Source organism: Gymnodraco acuticeps, unplaced genomic scaffold (genome assembly GCF_902827175.1).
Source record: "Gymnodraco acuticeps unplaced genomic scaffold, fGymAcu1.1, whole genome shotgun sequence".
Classification (NCBI taxonomy): Eukaryota; Metazoa; Chordata; class Actinopteri; order Perciformes; family Bathydraconidae; genus Gymnodraco; species Gymnodraco acuticeps.
The window spans coordinates 246,567-264,968 of NW_022992300.1; the positions used below are offsets into that span (position 1 = coordinate 246,567).

An 18,402-nucleotide genomic window follows, 5' to 3' on the forward strand; every position below is an offset into this window, starting at 1 on the left:
TAAGAAATAAAGATAGGTTGAAGTTACTATAGAGTTTAGTGAAAAAAGTCCAGGGTCAGGTTTAGCAGGTAACTGTCAGGGGGGCCGCAGAGCATTTAGTGCAAAGGTTACTGCGTGGCAATTAGTTTGTGAGTTTTTTAATACTGCACACCAACCCTGTCACTTTTTATTAGTATTTCTAACGTTTGTTTGAACAGGGGAATATTCAACTTTAACGAGCTGTTTGAAGTTTTAGTTACAAAGTGTTTAAGAGCAACCGGCTGTCTGAAGTAGACTGTTTGTAGTCCAGCAGAGGGCGTTCTCATACTTCAGTCTCATTGACCTACCAGTAAACTAAGCTAACAAATAACAATAACAAAGAGGATACTAACTACCATTTAATTAACAAAAGTAAAAATGTTAAGTTGTTAAAGCCACACCTGTATGACGACCTAATCTTGTAGAGGGGCCCTTAAACCAAATATAGTTTTAAAGTCTCTTGTGATTACATGGTGGCTCTCTTAATAATTCTCTTCTAACCAAATCAACTAACAAAAAATGCACTAATTACTAAGAATACAATAACAATGTACAGACAATAGGAGAGCCAGGCATACTTTCCCCCTATGGCACTAAGAGGTTAATACAGTGTTGTAAGAGTTTACATTTAAAATGAGATGTCAGGTTTAAAGAATAAAGGGATAAGTCCATGTGGACCTCTAGCATGGGTACATTCAAGAATCTGCGTGTAAAAGAGATGAATATGAAAAAAACATCTGAGACATAAGTGGTTTATTTGTGTGCTGAAACATTGGGTATTTCAAATTGATTGGATGCAAACACTGATATGAGGAAAACAACAACCTCACCAACATGAATCTAAACACAGTTTACAGTTAAAGTGGTTGAAAAACCTTGACTCGTTTTCTTTGACCTCTTTCTGAGCAATACTGCCATCATCTGTGTGTCTGCAGTCTGCGCATGTGGAGGCTGATTATTAGAGTGTGAGAAATGGTCTGATGGTCTCTATTTACTTTATTACTGCATAATAAGATATATAATAACAACAATACGTTACAACTTGAGATCTGTTTGAATATTAGCACACGCTGTTAAGGTGTAGCCAACTTGTGAAATGAATGTCTTTATCTTGAAAGTTGCACTGTAGAGCTGGGCCCTATCTTTGGGTGTAATGAGTAACGGTCAATATTCTAGTCATGATATCAGTTTTGTATTGGTATTGATCATTCCTATCAGAGCACTGAGCGCAACTGACTCGACTTTACTTTTTTCTGCAGGGTTTTTTCTTGGTTATCCGGATGACTCACCCACTGTTTGCACATGAGTGAGTCACTGACTCCCAGCCCTATTCATAGTTTTGTTCTGGAAACTTTGACACGTCACAAATACAAAAAAGTGGTTTGGATTGAGTTTGTATTTTAATCCTGCAAGTTTTGGTACTACATCTGTATGGAAATATTTGGAAACTTTCACAAGTTCAGTCTTACATTTATTTAAGTCAGACATTTTATAGTTTTCTCTTGTTCTTCTTTTTTGTCTATTTTGACATGTAAAATATGTACAAAGCATGTACATAACATGCTTTGTGGTCAGGGTACATTTTCTAACTGTTACAGATACCGTCAGTGCATTAAATACAATGAAATCCCTTTTGTACAGCAATTTTATTCATACTCTTCTACATAATACTATAGCTGTGAATAAAATGAAATGCCTTTAGAACACCAACTCCTCATTATCCGTCAGAGATACAAACTTACAGATAGGCACAAGCATATAATAGTGGTACAAAAATACATTTAAAAGAATGAAATGATTACAAAAATATGGTTGATATTTTGGTAATTTAGAGATTCATATAAAATACTCTTTTAAAGCCAAACACTTTCCAAATCAAATGTTCTCAAATGTGTCCAGGAGACCTATTGTCCTATCTAGTTTCTCAAGTTAATTTCGACAGTTATAAATGATAACCAGAAGAACGGATAATAAGCAGAGCCATGTCAGTTTGAAGCTGGGAGCATCACCAGTGCGTGGGTCCTGGCAGCCTTTGGCGTTGTTACTTGGTTTTAAATCTCGAGGGTTTCCTTCAAAGTGGACCGGCAGGCACTGATTGCTCAGCTCATTACAGGCCAGGATCAGATGTTTGGTTTCCTCTATGACGCTCCTGATGCCGCACGTCCCCGGTTCGCTCCTCACGGTGACAAAGCTGAAACGCTGCCGGCTGATGCACATGTTCTCCTTGTACGTGGCTCCCCCCTTGGATGTGCACACAGCCATCACCCTGTCCAGGTCGCTCGGGTGCAGGAAGGACTGGGTGGGTCTGGAACAGTCGCCGTTATTCTTGATGAAATTCATCCATTGGTTCTGGTCCAGAGTAGTAGGAGTACCAGAGGGAATGTGGCGCTTCTTGAAGTTGTTGAAGGCGTAGTTCCCTTTGGAGAGCTGGCAGGGAGCGTCGTTTATGGCAAAGGCTTGATGAACCAGCAGGAGACAGACGGAGAGAAGGGGGAAAATCCTGAGGGCAGCCATTACCCAGCAGTCCTAGAGGGAAACAAATACTACAAAGTCAAAACAGTACGAAAAACTGCTTTTCACCTTGAACACCCCTAAGTAATCCTTTACCTCTTAATGTTTCTGTTCTACCACATAAGTGATAGGACACATAGTAAAGGAAACAATGTGTGTACAGCAGCTGTCTGGGAGTTTTCAAACATCAAAGCAGGATAGGATATAGACAACAGCTGCTGGATGATCACTTCCCTACCTTGTTTTGGCAGCACACATGTGTCTGTGAGCAGTGAGTTTGAAGCTCCTGATATAAGACCTTTCTTCTGTTGTTCAGTTTCAATTCCTCATTTCTCTTCCTGTCTGAAAGGGAGGAGCCTCAACTGTGTGTGTGCATCACTGAAATATGTCCACACGGCTGTGCTTTAGAGCAAGGGGAGGCATGATGGTGTTACAGCCATAAATACTTTTTAAGGTCCAGTGAGCTATCTTTGGTGCCAAGTGCCTCAGCACTGCTGTTACTACACAGCTACTGCTATGTGCTAAGCCAGCTTGCTACCTCAATATCTTTAATTACACTTAAGTGAGTGCACACCTTGAGTACCTATAGTATTAATGTGGCTTTTATTGTGTTTTTGTAGACAAGTGTCATGAATTACATTTTTAAAATTGTATATTTTTCTTATGATTTACTTCTAGGTCAGTGGCATGTTATAGGACCTCACCACGGGTACAATAACTCTGAAGGGTTTCAATGTAAAGGGTCGCAAATCAAAACATTTAAGAGCCACTGCTCTGTGTGACCTGATAACACAACACAACAAACAGTGTATCACACACATTCACAGACAAAAGTGTGGGCATGCTGACCCACCAAAACCATCATTGTTTGATTAGAGCAGAAAACATGGTATGGTTTAAAGAGGGAGGGAGACCACAGGGAACTGAGGAAAAAGATGAGGAAATGAGAACAAGAATGGAGACCGATATACCTATGTATGTACAGGAGTATTTGTGTAATCACAGCTTGCCGAAATCCTCAAAGAATAGATTTAGTGGCATACGTTTTGTGTTTCCTGGCACGACAGGCCAGCTGTGTGAATCCTGTAAAAGGGGCTTTGTCTACATTACTGTCAAATTGTTTCTCTATTATTATTTTACCTGGTCAAAACGACATCTTACAGGATTCAAGTATATGCGCACTTGTGCTTTTATGTGTTCCCAAATTTGAAGAGCTTCTTTCAAAGAAATTATTCTTGTTTGTCGCTATTAAGTATCTTAATAAGTGAAAAAGCCACTTTAATTTAACATTGACCCAGACCTCACCATCCAGTACCGACTGCTGCTTTAATGTGGCTCCTATGGTGTTCTGTGTTTTATGTAAAAGTGTTTTAATGCTTCCTATCTGGGTGATGTGTTTTTATGAATCATATTTGCACAACCAATGACACATTTCTGTCTGTCTAAATAGACAGCTATTTAGAAAAAGTTCTTAAGACATTCTTGCTGCCATGAACAGCAAGAAGGCAGGAAACAAAGTTTAATGCCAATTTATAGTTTGTTTAATACAGTAGGTTCACAAATTGGGGTTCTCTAAACAATGTTGGTAAGGCAAGTACTTATGGGGTTATTTTTGTATTACTGTCTTTCTTTAAGATTGCATTGTAGACTTCCTGTACAATATTTCACCAATGTAATATTACTGTTTGAAAATATGATCATAACAACACACGTAATGACAAAACCAAAGCAGGTGTGGTTCCCATTCAAGTATTTTAATGAGGTGCCCACGTTGACCAGTTATATACACAAAAGAGAAGAAAAAAAGATAATAAATGGCTAAAAAAAACACGTTCTAATAGACTCAACACATAAATATAACTTATTCATTTTCAATATAATGCCCTCAGTTGAGTTCAGAGACGTAATGTTTGGACAACATTATTTTATACTTAAAAACGCACTTTAAAACCTTCATCATACCTTTTGATTTGATAGTGTCAAGTCCAGGGGCAAAATAAAATAATAACATAATATAGGGTATGATAGCACAGGTAAATATTCAATAAGTCTACTACATGTCTTTCAGTGCAGTGTGCTTGTGTTTCAAGGCAGGAAAAATGAAATAACGGCCAAACGTGAAACAAACACAACAAAACAAAATATATATTACAGTATATATATGAACCAATCATGCATCCCAGACATTGCAAGAGCAAACAGACTCCCGAGAGCCAGCAAACTGTATTTACATGCAAACGGAAAAAAAGTCTGATACCAAAACTGCCAACATCACTAAATTTAGATGGGGAAAAAAGTGATCAGGGCAGCAGGTGATTAGTCCTGTGTCCAGTTTACTATATAAAGGTTTCCCTATTGCCTTTTGTGACTGATTCTGCTTTCTGTCCCCAGAACAAACATGGATCAGTGATAACAACATTGGCAAGAGGGAAGATGAAAGTATGTTGTGCGTGTATCTGGCCTGAAGTCCTGAAGTGGAGCTATGGATCCGTCTGTGGAGAAGGTGAGGGTTCTTCTTTCTTTCCTGCTTCACAGGTCGAGTTCAGAGCCATGTCTTGTTTTTTCTCCTCCTCTGGCTCCTTCATCCTGAAACATGAAAGGGAAGAGTCATTTCCACTGCCGCTTAAATGCTGTCAGTGTAGTTTGTTCTGTTGTCCAGCAGAGGTCCCCATTTGTTAAAAAATAACCAGAAGGATGAAATGAGTCTGGCGCTCAAGTTTAGAACCACTAGCAGTCTTAAATTATGTTGAATTGAAGTCCATTATGAGTTGTTTTTAGTCCTCCAAGATTGAGATATGTTATAGGATAGTTGAATGGATACTTAAGTTCAGATCAGTCATGGTATGATACACAAAGAGGGAAGAAATGCATTCATGTGGATCTATGCTGGATGGGTCTGCATCTCGAATGAGTCACGGTGTCAACGTCTCCTGGAGACTTATTTAAATAAAAAGTATTTTTGTTGACACGTTTCAAGCTGCAAAGAACCAGAACATCAGAATCCGGTGAACATCCAGGATGTTCAGCTAAAGGTGCACTGCATCCTTAGCCAGCTGACAAAACTCTTACATCTAAAACTGCAGGACTATAGGATTCCTCTTCTTAGTATTGACTGATCTAAAACACAGGCAACACTGTGTGCCCTTGAACTTCCCCGAAAGTTTACAATATAAATATATAAAATAATATTTTCCTTAAAGACTGCGGAATATCTTTGTGCACTGAAACTCTAATGAGAGGGGTTAAAGTCTAGAGAATAAGCCACTATGAATGGATGATTAAAACTGGAATCTAACTTTTAGAAGTTATGGTTTTAAGGTCAAAAGTTATAATTTTGAGCGTTGACCTTGACATGGGAGCAGGCCGGCTACTGGGAAGGACGTCCCAGCTAGAGGTAGAGCTGTCACAGATCAAAAGACAAAATCACATGACCAAACACAGAGAACATCTTGGGTTTAACATTTCAAAGAGACAGTGTGCAAAACACACTCCCTCCCCTCCTCTATAGAAGTTTAAAGTAAATGCACACGGTTGATGGACATTACGAAAGCCGATGGTTCTGTAGTGGGTCTCCCTGAAGGCTCCCAAAAAAGAATCCAGGGGACTCCAAGATAAAGAAGGGTATGATAATTTCACTGTAAGCATTTAAAGATCCAATCTCTGATCAGAAGTCTTATTATATCTTCAGTTCAAATAATAATTCATTTCTGTACAAAATAAAAATCATAGATTTCTTAAAGGTACAGTTCACCTAAAAATCCATTTTTGATCTTACATGTTCTTCAGTGCTATCTATCATCTAGATAGTTTTGGTGTGATTTGTTTGAGATATCCGCAGAAAGAAAATATTTGCTATATCAAATTTGCTATATCATATTTAAATGATTATTTGGAGTAACCCGGAGACATTGCTGTTGAATTTTTTTCAAATGTAATTTTTTGCGCCCTGAGCGATGCAATCTGAGGGCCATCTTGTTCGAATATAATCTAAAAAAAAGGCAGATATCTCCACGGCCAAAATGTCCAATACTTGAAACTTCACACCAAAACAATCTAGACTGATGAATGCAGTAAGAAAAAAATATGTGTTATTTTGTTGTGAAAGACTCAAAACTGAAATAGCACATATATGGGAGCTTTGTGAACCCTGATCAAAGAGTGGAAAGGTTAAATCACTGACGATGGGACCCATCATGCTTTCATTAATGAGTGGTGGTTATGAAAGAACATTCTGGAAAACAGCCATGTTATTGCAGCAGAGGTCAGGGAATCAGATTATCCTTAGCGCTGATTTTAGGGTTGCTTTTAACTTTTTCAAAGAGGATTTACTGACTTTTTCTATACAGGCCAACCAACGACACCAATGCTTATATTGTTATTTGACCGAAAGCTGGTGGTGTTTTGAATCAGGACTCATCAAATGACTGGGTTTACTCACTGGTTCCTGTTGATTCTTGAGGAGGTTACCCGACCCAAAGTTTCATATAAACATCAATTTATATCAATAGGGGATACTTAATAAGAGAATAATTATCTTGTTAAATTGATATTTAGAATGAGTTATTAAGGAACTGTGACCAAACAAATAGAAGATTGGCAGGTGGATATAATATGCACAGTTTCTGCATGCTTTTGTAAATGTCTTTTTGCATTTCTTTTTACATATTTCAATTTTAGTCAATATTTGATAAGCCAATATCAGCCAAGCCCATTAGACTATCATTTATATCATGTGTTACGCATAAGTCTTTAATTTCCCCTAAAATCAAATGTTGTAAGGATTTTAAAAGGCTACAATTATATCCAGTTTTCTTTAATAACCCATTGTTTATCATGGTATTGATCTAAGATCAGCGCTTAAGGATATCTTTCAAGCACAAGAAGAATTTGTCACAGTGTCAGTGCAAGTTGTGCTTCCTTGTCAATATTAAGAGCAGGTAAACCACCTGTTTACCACAACTGATTCACGGTGGAGGAGGGTAAAAAATCTGCCAAGAGATAGGAGATGTAGAGTAAGAAGAGATGGGATACTAAGATGGCCGAGTGGTGTCCAGAAAGACAGAAATGACTTACCGTATCGTCTTTACGATGAAGCGGATGATCACTGACAGACCAACACAGCCACACATCACTCCTATCACTATAGCTGTGACTTCACCTGCACAGGGAATACAAGTTGAAGTATTATTTGAAGTATTGATTTTATCATTAAAACATCATAATCAGGTGAAGTCTTACCAGAAGTGAGCTCCCTCCCTGATTCTACAACAGATAAAAGATTGGACACATCATTAGATCACAGTAGAGTTTTAGTCCGTACACATTTATATATTGGTTTATCTCAGCTGGTTAGTCTGCATGACAATCTTATTCTTATTCAGTTGTGTTGCCTTTAACAGCCGTGCTGATATCACAGACCTTCCAGTTCAGTCACTCACCACAATGAGCACTTTACACAAATTCTTTCTCCTTTGTCTTTGCTTACCACTCTTTCTCCCTCTTTCACTTCTCTGTGTCTCTTTTCACTCCCTTTTTTTCTCAGTTAGACTCCCGTGACAACAATGGAGTCACTGTTTAGTTTTTGCAAATCCTTTTCTCTAATCAGCTAGCAAACTAACACTGCTGCCCCTCGCTTTCAAGTTTCAAGGCTTTTATTTGTCATACGTACATAGCTACAGTGCAGTTATGACGATGAAAATATTAGGTCACAGGCTCCTCCAACAGTGCAACACAATAAAACAGATAAACACAAAGAAATAGTTTCCACCCCTTTCTCCTTTAGTCCTGTCCCTCTCTCTTTCTAGTCCTGCCGTCCAAAGTCTCTTTCACTCGCACACAGTCACCGGTAATCCCTAATATTCCCACATTTCTCTCCACATTCCACTTTTCCCTCTCTGCATGGATTGTGCTAATTGCTAGCTTTGGTCCACCCGGCCTCCCGCTGGCTTGTTACTGGGGTTTGCATTAAAAGCAGCATGCTGCATTATAATCCACCGATTTAGAAAGGCTGTTAGACCAAAGCACATGAGTTTATAGCAGATTGGCTTTGACATTTTGCAACTGCACATTTATATAATCTCAAATTATAATTATAGTATAGTATAAGTAGTATAAGTATGTACTCTTGGAGAGGGAAAACAGTTCAGCAATTGTCTGATTCCCAACAGAGTATGTGTTGTTCTGTATGTCTGCAGTCAACATAATGATGAATTATCTTCTCCTACATGCTCTGTCTGTCTGACCTGCAGAGAAGGAGGCGAAGACGACCCTGTGGTTGAGCGGCTGTGTCGTGCGGTAGTTGTCCTGCAGCAGCATCCTGTCTGGACCCTCAGCTTTACTCGAGTAAAGTATCGTCTCCAGCTTCAGCAGCTGTGGAGAGGTGAAGAGGAGAGGGATGAAAATGTACATAACTGAGTAGATTGATTACTTTCACCACTTTCCAGTAATATCATAATGTTATCTTGGCAATAGATGGACATACAAATAATTTAACTTATTGCGATGTTCCTCAAATGAGCAGAGTTTATTTATACGTGTATTTAAAAAAATAAAATGTAAAATGACTGGACTAAATCATCTTGGTATCAAGTATTGCAGCAAATCCACCAATTTAATCAATGTAAGGAATAGAAGAAGACTATTTTCAGTTTCTTTTCACCATCATCCACAACAATGCAGATTTATGTGCAGTATTTCAACTAAATGATGCAATTAGTCGATGAGAAAACACGTTTGTTTTTTATTGTTATTAAATGTTCTATGGGGATTTGATAATGCAGCATAATAACTCGCAAAATATAATTGTATAAGGCCAATAATCAGATGCAATAAACAAACAAATATGTTAATGATAAAACTTCTATATATATCGGTTGGGCTGAGAGTCTTTGTTCAGCCAATACAAAAAAGGGTTTATCTTCTATTCAGGCATTAGACAATGTTTTCCTGCATGTTGGATCAGTTTATGTTAGAGAGGATACATTATCAACAGTGCAATCAGTGCCTGCATGAAGGTGAACACTGAGTTGAGGCTTGTTTGACTACAGAGGGATTCTGTATGCTTTAGATGAGTCTCCGTGTCTCAGCTTTACCTGTGCCGGAGAGATTTGAATCCTCTCATTGAACAGAGTCCAGGTCACACTCTGGTGGCATGGCGGTGTTGTTAGGGAGCCGTTGTAGCGAAAGTATCTCCCAAGATCCTCAGGGAGGAGGGTCTGCACGTCAAAGGCTGGGATGAACACCTTCTGATCTGCCAATGGGTGAGAGGAAGAGAGAGAGTTTGTGGGGTCATATAGACACTACTGCCAAAGCCAAATATAAAATCAATGGCCCAAAAAATTGGTTACATTTCATGTTTTGCCTAAAACACATGTAAATAAAAACAATACATGTTTTAATACATTTCAAATAGACCTACCAGCGTGTCTGATGCGACCCAGGTAGTTGAGGATGTTGTTAAATGCCAGGTTTGTCTCCTCACCTGTCTAGGAAACCAAAACTCAGGCTTAAATGTGTTTTTACATTTCACAAAATACTACTAATGCTACTGTTTATTTGCATCGGTTTTATTACCACAATGAGAATCCCTAAAACAGCCAGGCCGTCGCTCTGCGTCATCGCTTTGGACATGTTTGGGTAGAGCTCAGAGTTGTAGTGCACCACATGGAGCTGCAGAGGGGAAGAGACTGCTTTTATTCACACTCATGAGAAAGATGTCCTGGTGTATTCTGGGTACAGCTCTGAGTTAATAGAAGACACAAAAAGGCAAGGTTGCGTGCAAACTGTTCTCTTTTAAACCCATTCCAAAAACAAAAAAGGGACGAGGACACTGAGTCCAAGCTTAATTGTCTCATTAGGTAAATAGACTACTTATGCATGAGAGGTTCCATTTCTTCTTTTTTTAAACTAATACTATTTATCTCTTTCATTTTGTTGGTCATTTTCCCTGAGTCTGCATGGTTTTGGTCTTTTTAAATCTGCTTAACTTCCCCCATGCCTGTTCCTCTCCAGCCACTCACCCCTGAAGAAAGCTTTGTGTTGGAAAACCTTGAGAGTGATAGACGGAGAGGAACCGAGGTGCAGAGGGGCTTTACTTTCCTCACTATTATACTCTTTCTCCGCTTTTCTCAGGTTTAAAGACACAAACCAACAGAAAATAGTTCTAATTTAATTCCACCCTGTCTGTAGAGAGACTGTTTGTTCCTAATGAACGCATCATTTCGATTTGATTATTCTCACGATCAATGGATTGCTTTTATTTGGATGGTGAACTAATGGCATGCACCAGGCCAAGCCCTGCAGACCCTTTACAGTCATATATAAAAATTAAAAAATAAACAAAAAAATCACATTTGTGGAGCTACAACGAGGGAAATGTTGTCATTTTTGCTAGAAGAAATACAATACAACTCACTGACATTTCAGTGAAAACAATGAAAGCTTCCTATAGACAGTTACACCCACCCTCATATGTAGATGTGTGTGTCCTGATGAAATATAATCACGCACTATTACAAATCTGCAGTGTAATCTACTTTTTATCTGCAATGAAATCTTTGTGATTCGATTGAAATTTTGTAATTATACACTTATCTCCAAAGGTTAGCAAGTTGTAATTGGAATTGTAACCCTCCCCTTTGTCTCTGTGACTGTACTTGTCTTTTGATCAGTGAGAATCATTACTGTGTGTCAATTGATCATTTAACCTTCTTTATTTTTCCTGGCCATTGCAGTAAAATCTCTTCAATTTAATTACAAGACTCTCAATTCATCCTTAGAAAACTAGAATTGCCTCACTACTTGACCATGACCCCCCTTTAATCTAACTGGATTTAACTGTTGACAGTAAACTGTGTTTGAACGCACCTCTGCATCTGCGCTCATCCCGTTGACGGTGTGTTCCCCGCCCCCGTGACTCGGGCCGCCGCTGCCCCAGTGGAGGTGCATCTGCACGGCTGTGTAGAGCCAGGGCAGCCCCCCCAGCCCCATCCACTCTGGCAGCTCAATGACCGCTGGTGGAGAAAAACAAGAGCTGTCAGAGGAACGATAACTGTACAGGAGAACTAGGTGTATGATGGGAAAGTGCATGGAGGATTATTTATTAAAACAAATCTTAAATGTTAGATTTAGTCGTGAATTTACATATTGGGAGTGAAATGTTTGCTGCCATGTTGCCATGGGCGATGGTGCAGTATAAACAGATGGAGGCTGCTGGGATAATTCTGAGAGGGTGATGTTAGGAGATGGCTGCCATAGTTACCTGTGTGTCCATTGTTGTACATAGCGAAGGGCTTGTTGCCGTGCTGGCTGTAGCCCAGAGGGGTCAGAGGTAACAAACTGGGATCATATTTCGTCTGTGTGGTCACCACTTCAACGGGGGACTGTGCATTACCAGCGCAGTCTGGGAAGTACTCCGACCACTCGGTCTGACCCACCAAGCCTTTGAAGAGACAGAAGAGGCAGTGAGGTCATCAAATCACACAGCCTGCTGGCTCACTGTCCTTCAGTGAAAAGCCTCCATTGATCAGTCCCTAATTAGACGAGACGATTACCCCTGCTCCCACTATTGTTGTTGTCCTTAGGTAAACAGCCTCATACGGTTCAATATAAAACGTAAAAAAAATAGAATAATAAAAAGCAAAAGTACAATATAAAAGGCATCGAGAGTATACCATAAACATAGCCTATCTCTGAATACACAAGGCAACTTTTTATGTTGTTGCTATAAGGATTATAACTGATTTTTTAAATAATAAATTGGGGACGCTGCTTTCATTATTAGGAGTGTAACACTAAATCAATACACTTGATTATCGCATTATAATTTGTGCTATTTTGATTCTCACAAACACTATTAATAATAGATTACAAGCAAGATTGGCTCGGATTGAAAAACTGGTGGCCTATAGTGGTATGTTTGAATCACGATATATCTCCACGCATTAAATCGTAACCCCTGTGTCAGGATAGGAATTGTACGGATTCTTACCCTGACACACTCCTGCTTAGCATTAACCCTGTGTCCTGCAAACCTTTAGACAGTGTGTGTGTGTGTGTGTGTGTGTGTGTGTGTGTGTGTGTGTGTGTGTGTGTGTGTGTGTGTGTGTGTGTGTGTGTGTGTGTGTGAACGGCTACCAAGAAAAGCAGATGATCGTGGCACTTCATAAACTAACTGAGGTTCATCTGATAATACATTTTAAAATACGCTATCAATCAATACTGAATTATACTTGAGCCTTAAATAAGTGCATGAAAAATATGATACTAAATGACGACATGTTAAAGTTGCAAAGGTAAATCAAAAGATATTTTGAATAAAAAAATAATTCAATGTTTTATTGAGTAAAATGACATTGAGGTCAGAAAATATATTTCCTTTTTAATATGTTATTATATTATTTTAATAAAGTTCCTTCTTTCATTGAATATTTGTTTAATTTTACATTTATTTAAAAAAATCTCAAAATGATGTACTGCAAATTAAATCCCACATTTTTAAGATTTCTAATTAATGTTGACCTTTTAAAAATGTATTTTTCCAATTTCATGTATAAACACAAAAAAATATGAATTATTTTGGTTCTCAACCATCTTAAAAGTCTGCTGAAAATCAAAGTAAAACATTTTAATGTTGAAAGTAGACAGCACAACAAAATGTCAAGATTCAAAATATGAATCAATATACAGATTGAATGGTTAAGAATCAACAGCATATAAGGTCCTCTGCTATATAACACTAATGTCTAATGTACTAGTGTATATACTGCATACTTCTGTATACTTATATAGCAAAATATGCTGTATTAATTATCGTGCACCAATTGGCGTGGTGAAGATTAATATTAATTTAATTGCAGATTGGACAGAGAAGTGTTATAGGGGGTGAAGGAGGGAGAGAAGATATTCAGGTCCTTTTATTCACGGAATAAAAAGAGGAACTAGTCTCCCCAATTGCATGATAAAAGAAGGTTTAAAAAAGAGTCTGAAAGAAAAAGAGAGTGACATTTGAATCAAAGAAGGTGAATTTCAATGGCAAGGAGAGGAATGCTTTAGAAAACAGACGACACAAAAACATTTCAGTGGTGTGCTAAAAACATCTCAAAACATATATTAGTGATCGCAGATTTAGCATAGTTTAGAGTTCATAACTGGCATGCATTTGACCCCACAATGCATATATGGACTATACAGTGTTTGAAAGCCATGGCTCATTGTTTGCACACACACAATGTGAGGAAGGGACTTTACATGAGCAATATGAACACATACCACATCTCCTCCCCACTGCTCTCCCCCCTGCCCCTCACTGCTCTCCACAGCAAAGCCCCGACCCACGACTACAAGAGTGAGTCCCGCGGCCCTGCCACAGGTCACCATGGGGTCTCCATGGTAACTGGAGGTCACACACACACACACACACACACACACACACACACACACACACACACACACACACACACACACACACACACACACACACACACACACACACACACACACACACACACACACACACACACACACACACACACACACACACACACACACACACACACACACACACACACACACACACACACACACACACACACACACACGATGAGGAAATGATGGAATGTGAGACTGACTCTCCTTTGATTACTTTACATAACTGTCCGTCTCTCGTGGAAAGAAACGGTGTAATTGTGCTCTTTCGTGTGACAAAAAATGTTGTGCCTAACAAAACTGAATTTCCACATCAGCTGACAGCGCAGCTACGGCCCCATCATGCAAGGCTGCATCACACAACACGCCTTAAACACGAACACCCTCACTCATTCACATTGAATCCCAGGGACTTTTATATTGAAGATTCTTGACGAAAACAAACCATCTGAACCAAGACACATGTCACTAAACATGTCCACTACCAGTCTACGATTTCACCACCTTTCTGCACAACAAACGTGCCTTTTATATTGATCATTATAAAGCCTAAATGGCCTACTATGTAAAGATACCAGTGTGCACCAGTCACAGTTTGCTGTGTATTCTGTATACTGTACGCCGGTGTTGCTCCCCTGAATACATGCAGAGAGTGACGGTCTGTGTGCCCCATTCATCCCCACAATGTCATTGTCCACGGCATAGGCAGCCAGTGTGTTTCCACAACACAATAAACACATAGGTTATTGTGCCCTGCAACAATACAAGGCCACGATTTGCTATGCTTTAGCTTCATCCCGTCCCATCTCCCTCTCTCTGTGCAACACCCTCATCCTCGTGCACCTGCCTCCCTCCGCCTTTCTCACACCCTGCCTTTTCCTCGCTTTCTTCCTCTCTATCTCCCTCCTCCCCTTAATCATCTCTCTGTGGCTGATTTTCTCATGCCAGCTTGTTGAACTGTAACTAATACAGACAGAGAGAGAAGTAGAGGAAAACAGAGGGGCATGGGTCGGGAGATATGAGGGGGAATACACAAATCCTACCCAACTTACAGAAGATTTGATGATCATTTGAATGTTTGCAAAGACTCTTTACTCATTGGATAGCAGCACTTATTTTTAAGTGAACGTGTGCAAGTCTTTGTTATTAGCAGACTACATTACCGCAAATCATCCTGAATTAGGAGACACAGAAATCTATCGTATAAAATACTATCCATGACGTTTGGATTTTGCTCCTGCTCTATAAAGCTCTTAATAGTCCAGTCCTAAAGGATTAATTATATCTGAGATATGTAAAATGTTCCCAGATCATCTTCCACTTTCTATTTCTTTTTGTATCGCTCTCTGCTGCACCTTTGAAGTTCCTTTGCACGAGTTGTGGTGCTACAAATAAGCTTGAACTCACCAGTGTAGGTCCAGGTAATTTCCTCTGAAAAAGAGAAAAAACGTCAAAAAAGCGTTTATCTTTCAGCCATTTAAAGTTCACTGTGATTCAAAATAGATTTTCAACAAAGAACATGTTAAAGCATCACAACAAAATATTATATGTTTCAAATCACTCTATAATATGTGAGACTTTCATCACTTCTTATCTACTGCTGCTCCTAACATGATTCCAGTTCAATCAAAGTGCTCAAGAACTCAAGTCCAACGACTAGTACTCACATCGTAACACCCAAACAAATCCACAAAATCAAAACAAAACTTTCTAACCCGCTTACCAGCAGCCGGGGCCGTCGTCCACTGGAAACACAGAAGCATAAGAAGGATACAAAGACCCAAAGAGTCCATGTTAGCCCTTCTTGCCCATACACAGAAATAATTGAAAGTGAACAGAGAGATGAGGAGCAAGTGAGAGGGAGAGAGAGGGAGAGAGAGGGAGAGAGAAAGAGAGGGTAGGGGGGGAAACCAACTAGGTCCAGTGATCCCACCGTCCACAGCTCTGCTAAACAGCGAGAGATTGGATGTTGCATTACTGGCTCCACTCTGACACATGAGGCATCAGATCAGTTCTCAGCAAGTGAGAGATGGACAGAAAGGTTTGAAGGGACGAACATGGAGAGAAATCATGGACACAAAGAGGGAGCAGTGGGTGAGATAATTCACTGTGAGCTGCTGGGAAACTGAGGGGAACAGGACAGAGAGAGGGAGAGAATAAAGCGCTGGGAAAAAGAGGCTACTGCAAAATGGGGTACAAAAGATGGGGATGGAGGTCATATGAGGCAAAAATTGCATGGATGACAGGAGAGAAATGTGTGATAAGAAGGTGTTCGTCGGGCAAAACATGTTTCTGAATTCTTGCTAGGTGTTTTTTGATTGGGTTTTATGAACATACATTTGCATCATCAGAGCATTTTAAAAAAATGATTACCTTTTATACAAAGACATTCTAAAAGGGACAATTGACATATTTCTAAACAACAAAAAACAAAGATTGAGCAAACTTAAATAACACAACAACCATTACCAAAAGAAAAAACTGTCATCGGATAATAAACATGTCAGTAATAGACAAGTCAGTACACCAGCATATAACAAAATAACCATATTATGTATTCCACTTTAAACCAGTTAATTTCCTGGAATGAGTAGGAAATAACCTCATAGACCCCATATTCTTCCAAATATATTGGAAGGGCTTTTAAATGAAAGTCAGATGTTTTGAAGTTGTATCAGTTTAACAATACATTTCATTTATCCTTTTTTGTTCCCAAAACGTAACTAGCAAAAACTCAACATGGGAAAAAAGAACTAACATAAAGAGAAGGAAAAAAGTTTTCCAAGTATGAATAGATTACTATGAAGCGGTTAACAATATGTGAGCATTCAATTAAAGAGTGATCTTCCATTAATGTTGTTTTATTTGCAGAACTGTATTCTGTATACCGTTTTACGTCAGCTTAATTTGTCAATTACATTTTTCATATGAAATATAGCTAGTTAATGGACTATTTATAATCCGTGTATCTACCGTCCAATTGTTTTTCTTTATTAAACACGTAAACAGAAGAGCGTTTGAGAGGCCTTTTTGCTTTTTACCTTACTAACTGGGCTAATGGTCATTGGAGCGAGGGGCGGGGCCAAACTCACGGAAGTGATTTCAAAACAAAAGCGGTGATAATATTATAAACAAAGGGAAACAAGGTGAATTTAGCGATCACAACGGAAACAGCCAAGACACACATTGAGCCCAGAGAATGGATGTTATTAAGGGCTGTAAATATAATAAGCCTATGTCTAAAATGGACAACATTGTTAGGAGATTTAAACTATACAGCGGTTCTGCACTGCGGTCACTCAGCCGTCTCTCGAGTTTGCTTTTTCAAATCAGCTGCTCTTCATTTCTCCTGCTATATTTGACGAGTGATACAAATATTTGTTACCACAAGTTCTTAAGGAAAGTGACACTGTTGGACTCGGTTCTAGTTTGACTTCTACCAGAAATAAAATGAAGTACTTATACTGTGTACTTTGTGAGTAATCCTCTGTCATAGTCCCCTCCATAATGCATGTTTTTCTGCTATCTTTGATGAATGATACAAATATAATGTTACCATTACTTCTTAATGAAATTGATATCTGTTTGACTTTGTATTAGCCTACTACGTACAATACATTGAAGTACTTTTACTGTGTATTTTTTGAGAAATACTCTGTCAAAGTCCCCTGCTGAGAACAAAATCAAGCCACTTCTGCTAAGTTTGATGAGGGAATTCTTTTTTGTTGCCATTAGTTCTTCGTGAGATTGATCCTGTTGGACTCAGTACTAGTGAAACTACCCCCACAAGTAGCCTACTATGAAGTACTTAGGCCTACTGTGTACTTTTCCAGTACTCCTCTGTCAATATTCCCTCCTGAGAACAAGAATGCATGTTTTTCTTTTAATAAGCGTTAAAAAACCTTTCTTCCTGAGACTGATATTGTTGGACAGAGTATTTTAAGAGGATATGGTGGACATGATATCAGCAATACTTCCAGTCAGTACTCCGGCAGCAGCATTTTTACCCCTTGGAAAGTCTATAGAGACTGGCCTGGATAGCTGGTCTATCCTTCTGCACACTGACACACTCTGTCACGCTTGTTGGCCTCTTATGGGGCTGCTGTCTTTTAAAATATGATTATTTCTCTGCTCCTAGTTCATTCCTCACGGATTATTCCATCAGTCCCAGTCATTGCATGTCAGTCATTAGAGCTTCGAAAAATGTGTCCAATTCAACAAAATGTTTTTTTGTGAGTGAAGGCCAGAGCTAAATTATAGATTGTTTGATTGTGTAATTACAAGGTGAGAGAAAATAAATCCACATCCTCCTATGAAACGTATTTTATTTCCTTTTCCATGTTATACTTACTTGTATTAGAACATGTACATGTTGAACTACATACTGGATATCTTCCCCAGCCTCAAGGAAACACAATAAAATAAATGGATTCATAATTTTTTTTTAAT

General features: G+C 38.9%; 1 protein-coding gene across 3 annotated transcripts; it reads right to left on the reverse strand.

Annotated features, from left to right (window-relative positions):
- Positions 1-1,472: 1,472 nt before the first annotated feature.
- ca14 (carbonic anhydrase XIV) lies at positions 1,473-16,878 on the reverse strand. Of its 3 annotated transcripts, none has more exons than XM_034208049.1 (14): positions 15,677-16,878; positions 15,361-15,384; positions 11,789-11,968; positions 11,395-11,540; positions 10,102-10,197; positions 9,947-10,013; positions 9,621-9,778; positions 8,772-8,898; positions 7,768-7,791; positions 7,603-7,687; positions 7,484-7,517; positions 5,876-5,929; positions 2,768-5,115; positions 1,473-2,544 (listed from the first exon to the last, which is right to left on the reverse strand). In XM_034208049.1, the coding sequence occupies exons 1-12, from the start codon at positions 15,948-15,950 to the stop codon at positions 5,918-5,920; spliced, it is 1,227 nt and encodes a 408-aa protein (XP_034063940.1). In that variant the 5' UTR covers positions 15,951-16,878; the 3' UTR covers positions 1,473-2,544; positions 2,768-5,115; positions 5,876-5,917. The 3 variants fall into 3 exon arrangements, with proteins under 3 accessions (XP_034063940.1, XP_034063938.1, XP_034063939.1); XM_034208047.1 differs by having other exon boundaries at positions 7,476-7,517; XM_034208048.1 differs by lacking the exon at positions 7,484-7,517 and having other exon boundaries at positions 15,677-16,876.
- Between the last annotated feature and the right edge of the window lie 1,524 nt (positions 16,879-18,402).